Below are 13398 nucleotides of genomic sequence, written 5' to 3'. Positions count from 1 at the left end.
AACCAGAAAACAACAATTTAGATACATTTGATTAAACTAATCTGTTTGTTCTTAACCATCGTTTGACCTGGCCTAGGTTGTGAGAATAGTGCTTTCCCTTCATGTGACTGGGAGACAGTTCCTGTTTCGGCTGTCTTTAATGGAGATGTCCCAACAAAGGTGGTCTGGTCTGTCTATGGTCCATTATGCATGGAGATAGACATGCAGGGCAGGTCTGTCTGTCTGTCTATGGTCCATTATGGAGATAGACAGGGCAGGTCTCAGTCTGTCTGTCTATGGTCCATTATGGAGATAGACAGGGCAGGTCTGTCTGTCTATGGTCCATTATGGAGATAGACAGGGCAGGTCTCAGTCTGTCTGTCTATGGTCCATTATGGAGATAGACAGGGCAGGTCTGTCTATGGTCCATTATGGAGATAGACAGGGCAGGTCTGTCTATGGTCCATTATGGAGATAGACAGGGCAGGTCTGTCTATGGTCCATTATGGAGATAGACAGGGCAGGTCTGTCTATGGTCCATTATGGAGATAGACAGGGCAGGTCTGTCTATGGTCCATTATGGAGATAGACAGGGCAGGTCTACATGGTCTGTCTGTCTATGGTCCATTATGGAGATAGACAGGGCAGGTCTGCATGGTCTTGTCCATCTTGGACGTTGGACCTGATGTTCTGGAAATGGCTCCGGTTTTCTGGAAATGGCCTCTTATGGGAGAAGGCAAAAAAATAGGTGGAACCAATTGGTGGCATATCCCTCGGCAGGCATGTAGGCCTATACTGCATGATAAAATATTAAAATGTAATTAAATAAAGCAGAGGTATATCAGCCAGATGACGCCTGAATAAAGTCCATAGACTTGACTGGCAAAAAAATACATCATAACTTCCCTAAACAAACATTAAAGTCCATGGACTTGGCTGGCCTATGACACAATTTCGGAAATCCATGCATTAGAGGGGAAAGTGCCCCTCAAAAATAAAACGAAAGAACTGTGACATTCTGTAAAAAAGAAAAGAAAAAGTGCATAGAATTTCAGTATTCAGTTATAAAAAAAGCTGAAGAAACATTGGAGTACTTGACTGTCTGTTGCCAGTTTGAAAGTGATTTCCCTTCCTCATTACCCTGTATGTCCCGGAATGAATGAACAAAACACACAATAAATAAATAAAAAGTGCAGAAAAGAATGACATTATGCTCCGTTTTGGCTATTCAGTTTGTTTTGTAGATATTGCTATTTAAAAAAAAAAAAATCCGTTATCATTAACAGTAGCAGTGGCTGCCTCCATGGTCAATCAGATCTTTTTCTCCTCATCTGGCTCTCTGGCTTTGATCATGTTCTCGCTCCAAGACGCCTTTCTCTTTGGCTAATTTCAGTGTGTGACGCCGGTGCACAAACCAAGTGGGAAATCAGGCTTAATTTGTATGAGATCCGATCTTAGGTCTGATTCCTAGTCATCAAGTTGACAGAGCATAGCCACACCCCGTTTGATCCAGTGTTCTGGAGTCTCCACAGTGGGCAACAACATGCCCATTACAAAGTTGGTGGAGTGGCCTGTGGTGGAGAGGGTGCCCTTTCGCTCGCTGGTCTTGTAGATAGGGCATTCATATACCATAACCTGGGCTTTCGCCCCCTCTTCTGTTACCTTGAGTTTGACCCAGATGCTGGGCATATCGGAAAATAGCTTTTTGGGTTCCTGTTCAGTCAGGATTCCGTTTTCTCTATCCCAGGCAGCTCCATCCAGATATAGCCCCTTGATATAAACACCATCCGGAGGGGCTGTGTCTGGCTCATAATCAAGAACCTCAAAGCCATAGCCCAGACGGTCGATGGCAATGGCATGTTTCCTGGCGTAGTTCTGCATAGCTCCAGTTAAGAAGGCCTGGGTGAAGAAGAAGCCTGGCAACCAGAACACATCGGGTTTGTCAAATTTATACCAATCATCCAAGAAAGTGAGCCTGGTGCCCAGGTCTGCAATGTAGCTCCCCAGAGGCTTGAGGCTGGGATATGAGCGCTTGGCCCATTTATCTGGGACTTTGTTCACCATGCAACTGCCTGCAATGCTCTCCAGTTCAGCATCCATCACAACCAGACCCTTAATTGCTTTTAACAGGCTCTGTAGACTCGAACGGATTGTAGTGCACAGCGTGTTGTAGCGCTCCATCTCTTGGACCAGCACAGTGTTCATACTCTCATTGTATTTAACGGGGTACTTTCTCAAGGCTTCTGCAAGGTCGAAATCGGGTGGAAGATTTGTCAGAATTCCGTTTGCTATTTCATAGAGGGCGTCGTCATCTCCACCTCCGCCTCCGCTACCCCCTCCTTTGGTTAGCAGCACCGAATCAAACAGAAGCTTGGTCTGCTGCAGATCTTTTGATATGTCCACATTGTCATGCATGCCAAACACATCTGGGGCCTGGTCGGGAAGTTCCTCAATATACAGAACGTAGTCATCATAGGTGGATTTAACTGGGGTGTAGAACTCACCACCTAACTGGTATTGTGTCTCATTGTCGATGATTTTGGTGTTGTAAAAGTCAGCCAGGATGCACATCAGGAGTCGTCTATCCCAGTCATCTGTCACACGTCCGCCATAATTACACTGTCCTGTCAGGTATGTTATGGCCTCGAACGGCACTTCTTCATATTCACCCACAAAAAGCTGCAGCTGTCTGATACTGATATGAAGGTCAGAGTCATTGAAGCCATAGGCGACATTCCAGCCCAAGGGACCATACTTCTTCCTCTCCTGAACAAGTGCATGGAAAAAGCAGACTCCATACAATAGCTTTTCCCAAACAAGCTCCTTTACACCATTGTCAGTGAATTTATTGAAGAATGTCGGATCAGAAACGGGGTCTGACATGTAAGACTGTAGTAGGTTGAGTTTAAGGCCTGTTGGCGGCTCATTTGTCATTTTTACACAGTTTTGCAGGATGGCGACTGGAAACTTGGGTGATGGGTAGCTGGTGAGCCAAAGGCGAAACTCGGCTTCAGTGTCCGCACTGATGTCCTCACAAATCTTCTCCAGTGTGGGCATCCAGGATACAGCCAGGTGACAGTTCTGCAAACACACCCACGATCCCTCCTTCATAGCCTCATTTATCATCCTCTCAGCAATGGGGCCCTGGCCCTGCCCCAATGAGATGGAAGTGAACTTTGCGCCATCCATGTTCATACCACTGGCAAATTTCAGCAAGCTAGCCATGGGATCAGCTCCCGGTGACAGCACAAATACGAGAGGTGTGGTGCAGTTGGAGTCCAAGTAGATCTTTTTCAGTTCAAAGGCTGGGGGCTGCACAAATTTCTTCCCCAGATTGTCGGTCACATAGTTAGAGATTGCTAGTATTATCTTATCTGGTCTGAGGCAGCGGACAATAATCATTTTCTGCAGGCCGTTGAGGTCATTACACCATGGGCTCGGCAGAGGTGTGTTGTGGGGCTCCTTGTTGTCATAGATTGGCTTGAAGTCATCTGAGCTACTGATGAAAGCCTCTTTTAATCCTGTTATGCCTGGTAGGTCACTGGCTCTGCAAATTTCATCCCAGCTATTTTCTTTAAGCCAGGAGTCATCAGGATTAGGGGTGGTATTCTGAAGTCCCACTCCTCCAGTCAACAGAAACATGAGTTCTGAGTTATCAATTTTCTTATCTGCCAGCAGGATGTTGGTGCAGAGCAGGAAGGAGAAGAGGAGTTTGTCCTTCTCAAACAATGAGCGACAGATGTTACAGTACAGGCTATAAGTGAAGTGATTGATCAGTTCTGCAAGCCTCTTATCCAGGTCGTCAAACTTTTCACTGACCTGGATGGATTTGGTGTAGAGGTTGACAAACCAGGTGAGGGAGTACTGGTACATTGGGTCTATGTTTGCCAGGTCGGCAATGCTGAAGAAGAGTATAGACGAGCGCTCGGCAATCGGCTTGTAGCCTTTTCTAGACTCAGCTATCTGTTCATCTGTTTTCATAGCACTCAGTTGTTCTTCATTGATGCTTTTTGACTTAGCATTTGCTTTATCAAGAACCATGATAGCGTTCCCATCATCCAAGAGGTTCCCCTCCGACTGCAGCAAGGACAGGATGTTATCCTCGATTTCCTTCAGCTCCTTCTGGTTTTTTGCCGTGTTCAGAATATTTTCCTGCCTCTTTGCTTCCAAAGCTGGCATCTCCTCTGCGACCACAATCCCCAACAGCTGGTCCTCCAAGCCCTCTGGCGTGATCATGAAATTGAGCAGGGACACCTTGGTGGCCAGCTCAGGGAGGTAGTGGGGGTTGCGCAGCTTAGTGGTGATGAAGAAACTAAAGTCATTATGGTAATCAATTTCTTTGTCCCCCAGTTTGATTCTTAGCACGCCACCTTGTTTGAATGTTTGCTTGAGCAGCACTGGTTCCAGTGAAGGGTCAAGCTCCTCCCCTACATTCTCCAGCAGCAGGGGATGTCCAAATTGGATGCTGGTCTCCAGAGTTCTCATGTAGTCCTTATCTGTCAGCTTGATGAGCTTCAGATCATTTTCTTTCTCTTTTTCCTTCACCCACTTGTTAGCCTGGCCTTGAGGGTCAATCATCAAAGGCCATCGCCGTGAATTCGTGACAATAACACCATTATCTATGGAGAAAGAATCATTGGGGAGTCCTGCAATGTTCCAATCTCGAATCTTAATGGGATCCCCCAGGGTCTTACTGAGAGAAAAGTCATTAGAACATGGGATGTTCTTAGATTTGCAGAGTTTGGTCCAACTTTTCGTGCAATCTTGTCTGAAACCAGCAGTGAAGGCTCCAAGATAGGCAATGACACCAGCAGAGATGAGGACATCACCAGTTAGGTTGTCATAAGTGCTCTGGAGGTTTTTTGCTTCCTCAAACCATCTGGCCTTCTCTCCGCCAAGGCTCTGGATTAGCTGTTCAGCCCTCTGCAATCGTATCGTGCACTGTTCCACCTCATGCTCCAGGTCTGCTGCATCTTTTGTCACCTTTTCAAGATTTCTCTTAAGTTCAGTCAATTGTCCTGTCACTTCATCCAGCTCAGCTCTCTTTACATCTAGCAATTCCATGGTTTCAGACAGGGATTGCTCGGCCTCTGCTAACTTCAACTTTTTGGGAGCTACCTCCTTTGTTACCCTGTCATAAATTTCCAAGGCTTTGATCCACTTGCACAGGCCCTCAGCTGCAGAAGAAGCTTTAGCAACTTGAACTGGGTCAAACTCAGGATTCGTCATGAACGTTTTACGGATCTTCTTCATCACGACTTCTGGAATGTTATCCTTGTCGTATTGTTTCAGATTTTGAAGGAAATTCATGTCACCCAGCAGCTTTTTGCTTGGTCCCCAATAGTCCTCAACCTTCTTTGGACCCCCAGCGGGGTCAACAATCTTATCTGGTGTCTTTTGCATCATCACGCACACGGCTTCCATTACCAGTTTCACACCTTTTGGAGGATTTGCCATCGACTTCACAATTGTCACATCAGCAGGCTTCAGAGTACCCAAGGCTAATTCAGCCTCTTCCAGTGCTGGAAGGGCTAGAGCCAGGTCCCCCTCACACTCCGTTTTCAGCTTCCGAGACTCATTGGCCTTTATATTCGCTGCCTCTTCATCCTCACGGACGCACTTGCTCTTGATCTCAGCCTTCCCGCTCTCCTCTGTAACATGCTTCATCATCTTTTCATTTTCTATCTTTGATTTTACCAGTATGGGCCCCTTGTCTTGCAGCTCTTTCTTCATCACACTCACCTCCTGCTCTGTTATGGCTAGCTTGTCCAGACCATTAGTATATTTCAACTTGGCCGTCAAGACCATGTCTCTTTTCTTGGTGAGAAGCTGCTTGAATGCAGCGATCAGCTCCAGGTAGGAGGTGGGCGTCACATAGTTATGACGACCCAGCTCTGATAGGAACTTATTTGACATCTCTTGGACAGAGGTGTGGAAATTTTTGCAGATGGGCACCACCTCCAGCCGCTCATGGTCACTCATTTCCAGTGATTCCAGAAAGCTGTTAGCCACCCGCTCCAGAGCTTCTTCTGGCCATGGCTGGAACCAGTCGATGGTGCAGCAGTTGATGAGAGAAGGGAACTGCCGCAGGCGATTTCGGAAGGCATCTCCAATAGGACTGAAGGCCACCACAATGTGCAGGTTTTCCTTACAGCGAGCCACAAAGTAGGCAAATATCGCAAGAGGGTCGGCGAGTTCCATTCCCTTCTTCATAGCAATTTCACCAACTTGATCTATAAGCGTTTGCTTCTCGTCTGCAGCGAACAGGTTTGGGACCTCCCCTGTATTCAGTAAACTGTCTACATCTTCTAGAAAAGCTTCGTCTTTGATTTGAGCATCAGTTAATAAGAACACTGTCTTCTCACCAGTACCTCCGGCCTTCTGTAACACAGCCTTGAGGTCGTCCCTCCATTCAACTATGCCGTAACTCTTGGAGATCTCTGGTTGGACGATGTTCATGCTGGCCATGTATGTGGCCAGGCGGGTGATAGATTGGCGCCCGCTGCCTCCCACCCCCACCAGCAGGGCATTCCCCCCCGCCTGTTTAAGCACACGGCAGATGCGAGACAGATGCTCCAGGACATAACGGAAGATGACAAGGTCCATGCGATTTGTGTTTGTTTCATTGTATTGGCCCAGACAGAATTCTGCTACCTGACAAAATTCATCTGTGGATGGCACCTCAGCATAGAGGCGGTCATCAGGATCCATGTCAGGTTTCATGTAGTCCCCAAATAGAAGATTACGCATGTCCTCCTCACACAGTGAAGTTTGTTGTTTCAGGTGATCAAACAGGTTATCAAAGTTCTCCTTGAAGTTCTTTTTAACAATATCCTTCATCAGCATGTACAACCATGCTCGGTCCTCGTCATCCACCAGCCGGTCATAGAAGACACGGAACACCTCATGGACGAACAGGCGGATCATAGTGCTTTTGTTTTCCAGAGACTGCTGCTTTATCAACAGGCAACCCTGGATGACGCGAGAAAAGTCTCGCAGGTTGAATGTGTAGTGAGACTTGGCTGGGGTAGGAAGTAGTTTCAACATGGCTTCCTTGTACACTTCCATAGTAGCTTTAACAATTTGATTGCCGACATCAAAGTACTGGTCAGGGAAGTCATTGTTTCGGAAGTGGAAGTCCACCAGTTTGGAGAAGATGCGCACCATGGTTTCGTCGCTGAAGGAATTGATGCTGCAGACGATGAAGTGACGCTGGAAGCGTGCCGACACTGAGTTCCTCCCACCACCAGGGGGTCCCATCGCGGCTATGAGCTGCAGGTCCTGGAGGGTGATCTTGGAAGTGTCCTTTATGTCATACCAGTGTTTATGGTCCATGTACTGGCGAAGCAGCTCAATGGGGGGCTGTGAACCGAACGTATCGAGAGCAGGCATGTTCATGTCATCCACAAATATGACACACATTTTTCCTGGAGGAGGGCCAAGCACCCCCTTCCTTCTCCTATTCAGTGAGGCCACGATAATATTCTGGCTCTGGTTGGCAGTCGTGCGGGCTGAGAAAGTGATGAGAAATGGCAAAAATTTATCCTTTTTTGTGTGGTTCAACAGCTTGTCCTTGACATACGCTGACTTTCCAGTACCGGTAGGACCCACAAACAGTAGAGGAATATTATAAGTGATACAGAGGTCCATGATGTAGGTGTAGCGGATAGTGTCTATGGTGGGAACAATAATGTCTTGCACTTTGGTGCCCTTGTCTCCCAGGGAAACCTTCTTGATGTGATCATCCCAGTGGATCCAGCGACCTTTCCCTTTAAACTCGTAAGAGTAGTCATACACCAAGTCCTTGTCATTCAAGGAACATTCCCATTTCCCCACAGCGTCTGACTTCCCTGTAAGAGCTCCCCTGAGGAACTTATCAAACTTATTCCTGCTGTCTGAATCCAAGCTTCCCCCCACAGACCATATCAGACCGAAGGCAAAGGCTGCCATTATCCAAGTGCGTAGATCTTTGTCTGAAGGAGGATCGTCTTTGTCCGCCATAGGTGCGGCGAGCTGCATCTCAAAGAGCCGGCAAAGAGATACCACAACGTTGCTGTCACTGGTGCCGGCGACTTCCCTGCAGTGGTCACGCAAAGTTTTCAGCGCCTGCGGCACAAGCCAGTGGAAGAGCCCCATTAGCAGAGTGTTATTTTTCTCTTTCCGCAGGGGCTCTGGTAATGTCTTGACCCAGGAGATTACCAAGGGCTCCCAACCCAGCTCAGAGGGCTCCATGTAGATCATACCACATCGACTCACCGTCGCAGGTGAAGCCTGTGCCAGGTCCATTGCTTCAAAAATCATACTCATCGTATTAGACATCTGGATGATCTCACCACTCATCAGGCACAGTTTTTTGTTGTCATCCAGCACAGTGTTCATGCTCTCAATCCATAATGTGTCAATAGGTCCATCAAAGATCAACCATTTACGCTGCGGGGTATCCGCCGATGAAAAGGCGCGAAATATGTTGGCAACATTCCCATCTGTCCACTCATAAGATATTGGGTCAAATTGTCCAAACAGCTGTCCCATGGTGATAGATTTAGGGTTCACTGTTTTGAAGGTGACCTTCTCTTCGTTGCCAAACTTTTCATTGTGCATATAAGTCAGAGTGGCAGCAAGTACATGTAGCACTTGAGTCTTCCCAGCAAAGGGCTCTCCCACCAGCATGAAACCATGCCTGACTATCATCATCTCATATGTCTGGATCAACTTCTCCTGGAAAAATGGTGTGTTTTGTATATTCTCCTTGGTACAGATAACGTTGACAGCTTGCAGAAACAGCTCATAGTCAGCTTCTGGGAGGATTATGTCACGGAACAGATCACTGGTGATTCCTTCAAACAGTGGAATGTCATGCGAGAGGAACTTTGGCTTATTCACATCCTTGATGGACCTCAGGAGCAGTATATCTTCATTGTCATTAGGGAATTTTTGCTTCAGGTTTCCTGCAGCAACAAGCACAGCCTTGACAGCCCTCATGCCATAATCGTAGTGGAATTGAGAGGACAGCTGCTCTGAACACAGCCTGTAGGTCATTGCGATTTTTACTGATAGGGGTTTGGCATCTTGGAAGCCATATGAATACAAAGAGATCTCTGCAATCAGGGTATAGTTGGGGACCATCATAGCCACTGTTCTGAACAGCACCTTAAGGTTGTCTGGAAGTTCTGAACGTCCTGCGTAGCCAGGGTTCATTGTGATTGACACAAAGCAGTTGGGGTTGAGGTTCAGCAAAGTCCCTTCAAAGTCAAATTGGTCCTTCAACTCTTCAATGGCTCTCTGAATGCAGAGAACCTGCTGGCCCACCACAGACAGTACTTCAAGCTCAATGCGGTTGAACTCATCAAAACATGCCCATGCACCTGATGATGCCAGACCTTTGAAAAACTTTCCCATCGCAATATAATCCAGTCCATCAGAACAGTTAAAGACTACACACTGCACAGCTAGAGCTTTGGCCAAGTCCTTGGTGGTCTCGGTCTTCCCTGTCCCAGCTGGACCCTCAGGCGCTCCGCCCAAACTCAGGAAGAAAGCTCCGATCAGAGTTCGGTAGCATCGATCGGTAAGCGGGGTGATCACCAGCCGGGCCGAGTTGCCCAGATACTCATAGGCATATTTGACATCACAGTTGATGATGTGAACACGCACGTGCCAAACCTTCTCATCATTTTCTTGCCAATAGTATCGAAGCTGAGATAGCCACTGGAAGTCTTTTATGCTTTTTACACCATTTATCACTAACTCATTGACCACATCCCTGGCATGGACGTCGATGGTCACCAATGCCTCCAGTGTGATCCGGGTTTGTTTGACCTTTTCCTCTCTCACCATCTCCACAATGTCCGAAAGCTGGGAGTGCAAATCTGAAACACAATCGGGTAAAGTATCTGTTGAGATCGCATCATTTACTTCCTGTGTCCAGAAGATCTGAGATGTGGCGAGCACCACCTGTCCAGGCCAATTCCTCACCCATTGGCAACGCTCTTTGCGATCGTACGCTAGTCTGGATTTAGCTACCTGATCATGGACACTTTTAATCATTACATCCTCCACCTGCAACAGCCACTTCTCCACAGCTCCCTTGGCTGCCACAGTGGAGATTATTGAGATCATACCAACTTTCTCACCTTCACCGCTGTACATGGCCAAGATTTCCAGATCGTCCGAAAACTCAAGTTTGGCTATGCCCTCAAAGCACTTTTTCAGATGGGGCTGCACTTTCAGTGGGTCCGTGGTCTCAGACAGAATCTCCAGCATCTCATCATTGGAAAGGAAAAAGAAACGAGGGAAGTAAAGGCGTTTCTTTTCAAGGTAGATGTTTAGTCCCTTCATGATCTCTTCCAGAAGCTGGTTGGATTTTGTGAGTTTTTTCAGTAAGTCAGGCACTGAACAGGCTGAAAGAACATTATTATCCTTTTCGAGGTTAGTCATAATTTGTTTCCAGTCTTTATCCACGATTTGAAATTTGCGTCCCTCCTCAGGCATTTGCTGCATGATATCCTCAGATGAGAAGATGGGCTGCAGGTATTGCCACGCGGCCTGCACCTTCTGCCACTCGTCTATGGTTTTCTGGGCAGTGTCAAGTGTTTTCTCCCATTTCTCAACATCTTTCTCAATGGGCTTGATGTAGGGTGATGCCCTCATTGTCTGCGTCTTAACAATGTGATCATCCAGCATAGTATTAATATCTTCCACAGGGTTGAGGGCATTCACCTTAGTTTCTTTGTATTCTTTGTAGGTGAAAACGATCTCGTCCCATTCCGTACGCATTTCAGTCAAAGCTTTCTCGAAACCAAACTCTTTAGTAGCATTGGCGCAGATGGTTTCAATGGAGTCTCTGATGTGCACTTTCTTTTTCAGAACTTTTAAAAGACCTTCCATAACATTGCTCAGAGTAGACTGTAGATTGAGCTCATAGGGTACTTCCTTTGAGATTTCCTTTGAGATATTTGTCAAGTGGCGAGGTTTGATACCAGGGTTACACAGCATTTTCACCTTATCAAAGTCCTTCTTGAACTTTGTGATCCGGGCTTTAACCAGATCACCCATCTCGGATTTCTTCTGTTTCTGCATAAAGGTCTTCATCTTTGCGTAGACAACTGCGGACAACTTTTCCATATCTGTAGCCATAGTGTTTCCATCTAGGTCCTGGATGGACATTTGCATCCATTCATTCTCAGTGTCCTCCCACTGCAGCACCTTTTCAAAGAACTCCTGGTAAGGTTTAATGCTCTCCCTGATGGCCTCCAACTTAGGGTAAGTTGACAGTCCCATCTTGAAGAGGGTCTCTTCCTTGTTTATGAAAGCAATGTCTGCATTCAAATTCCCCAGGTCACTCTGCACTGTCCTCATGTCTGTCACATACTGCCGTACATTGTCCAGTTCCGAGCACTTTCCAAACGCTTCTGTACTTTTGCCGAGCTGATCCAAGTCACCAATCAACTTACCCTTTCTGTCCTGCAGCTCCCGTTCCCCTTTCTGTCTATAGTCTTCCATCACCTCATCATTGAGCTTAAAGACAGGGAGGATGTTTTGTGGCCATAGAAGGACAGTGGAATTCAGATTCAAATCCTCTGTGTCAAAGATGTGCACATCCAGAAGGTAGTTTAGTTTCTGATTGGCTTCCATTATCCTGCGGTTTAGCTCTGCAATACCCTCTGTCCTCGTGTGACTGATGTAAGCAATCATTTCAGTCATTTCCTCTGTGTTCTGTGGGATAATGCTAGCTTTCTCTTTGATGTTTTCAAATTCCTGGCAGATCTGAGAATTGTGCTGTCGGTGGTCGGTGACCAGTTTCTCCAAAAGGATTTGAGCAAAGTGCGTAGCTTTGTCGGCCAGCCCTTGATTTAACTCCTCACAGTACAGGTGGACCATGGTAAAGTGGGATATAACTGGGAGGTTGATAATCTCCTTGGCTAGCAAACGATACTTCTCTACACGCTGAGTACACTCTTCAAAGGTATGTTCTTCCTCCATGAATTTATCCACATCAGCCTGTTCTTTTCCATCGACCAGCCGGCCATAGTTGTCAACATAGGTCTGGAAATATTTCCCAGGTCCCATTAGGTTCTTCTTCACAGCCGTTTTTACAGTGGTCTGAGCCCAGGCCAGGGCATGATCAGCCAACTTGGCATTAATATACGAAGGGGTGGTGGTTTCTGTCATCCATGACTGGACTGTCTGCACTTCCTGCAGAGTATCTGTGATTTCATTCAGAATTTCCAAAATGGTCTCTTCAAGGGCTTGAAAGCTGGGTTGAAGCTCCATCTTTTCATCAACCAAGGTCAGGTTCATACGGAATAGTGGCAATCGGTGGGTATTGTTTGGATGATATAGGTCGGCAAACTCATTCATACTTCTCTCAAGAAGGAATTTCAACTGATTGGAAATTAGGGTGGATACACAGTTGTAGAAGGCATTTAGTTTCTCAGGTCTCACATCCTTCATCGTCTCCTTATTCTTCAGCAGGCCTCTGATTCTGCAAAACCAGGAATCATGGTCCTCAGGATTAATTATCTTCATTTCAATCTCATTGCATTTAGCAGTCACTGTGACCTTAAGTATTTCACAGTACACTGGTCCTTCTAACCAGACTTCAGGGTCAGGCAGGAGCAGTGGGGTAAATGTCGTATAGCCGATATCCAAGACGGCGCGCATCACTGGATGAAGGATGTATAAAGTGTCATTTATTTGTTTGTGGTTCCTAACAAAGCTATCATGCCAGGGTCTGGAGGACTCGAGACATTTTGGTGTCACTTCTTTCGGTTTCTTCAGTGCAGTTTCTTTAATGTCTGGCTTCTGCAGTACATAGTTTTCTGTATGTTCAACCAGCTGTTTGTGGAAGTCACTGCGGACCTCCTTGCAAAGATCCTGTAGCATTTCTTCCAACTCAGCACCCTCTCTAATTTTAGGTGGCACGCGAGTGAGCATATTGTCCAGCCACTGCTGTGGAATGGGCGCTATCTTCACGCATTGTTTCCGAAGCCCAAAGTTCATCTGGCGTCTTCGATCTTCGCTGTTCGTAGATGGTGAGTTAGCCATTGCTGTTTGTTCAGTACGGTAATTAAAATCGTAAGAATTCCTACAATCTAATTATTTCTAATTTCTACAAGTCTAATTATTTGAATGCTAACAACTTCAAATTGTCTTAATATGTCTCTCGGTTACTCTACAGTACATTATATTGTAGCCAAGGTCTGGTCTGACGTCACACACACAACACAAATTGTTGCCTAAAACGCTGAATTGTTCTGAGATGTCCTGCAGTGCACTGTGACGTGCACAGAGGCTTGCTGGCCAAGTGGGAAAACTGAAGCGAGCTGAGAACTCTATACCTCCTGCTGCCCCTTTCAATTCAGTTCTGAAATCAGATTTTATTTCTTTAAATATTATAAACCAAATAGAACACCAGAGAAT

General features: G+C 46.4%; 1 protein-coding gene across 1 annotated transcript; it reads right to left on the bottom strand.

Annotated features, from left to right (window-relative positions):
- Nucleotides 1-1446: 1446 nt before the first annotated feature.
- LOC308309709 (dynein axonemal heavy chain 7-like) lies at nt 1447-12276 on the bottom strand (the record flags this gene model as incomplete). Its single annotated transcript, XM_080755626.1, has 1 exon — nt 1447-12276. One exon carries the CDS (start codon nt 12274-12276, stop codon nt 1447-1449), a length of 10830 nt encoding a protein of 3609 aa, XP_080611752.1.
- Nucleotides 12277-13398: the final 1122 nt, after the last annotated feature.

Source organism: Protomyctophum bolini (assembly GCF_963924005.1).
Source record: "Protomyctophum bolini genome assembly, chromosome: 22".
Taxonomy (NCBI): Eukaryota; Metazoa; Chordata; class Actinopteri; order Myctophiformes; family Myctophidae; genus Protomyctophum; species Protomyctophum bolini.
The sequence above is the reverse complement of the archived record's forward strand: the minus strand, read 5'-3'. Positions and strand labels throughout refer to the sequence as shown.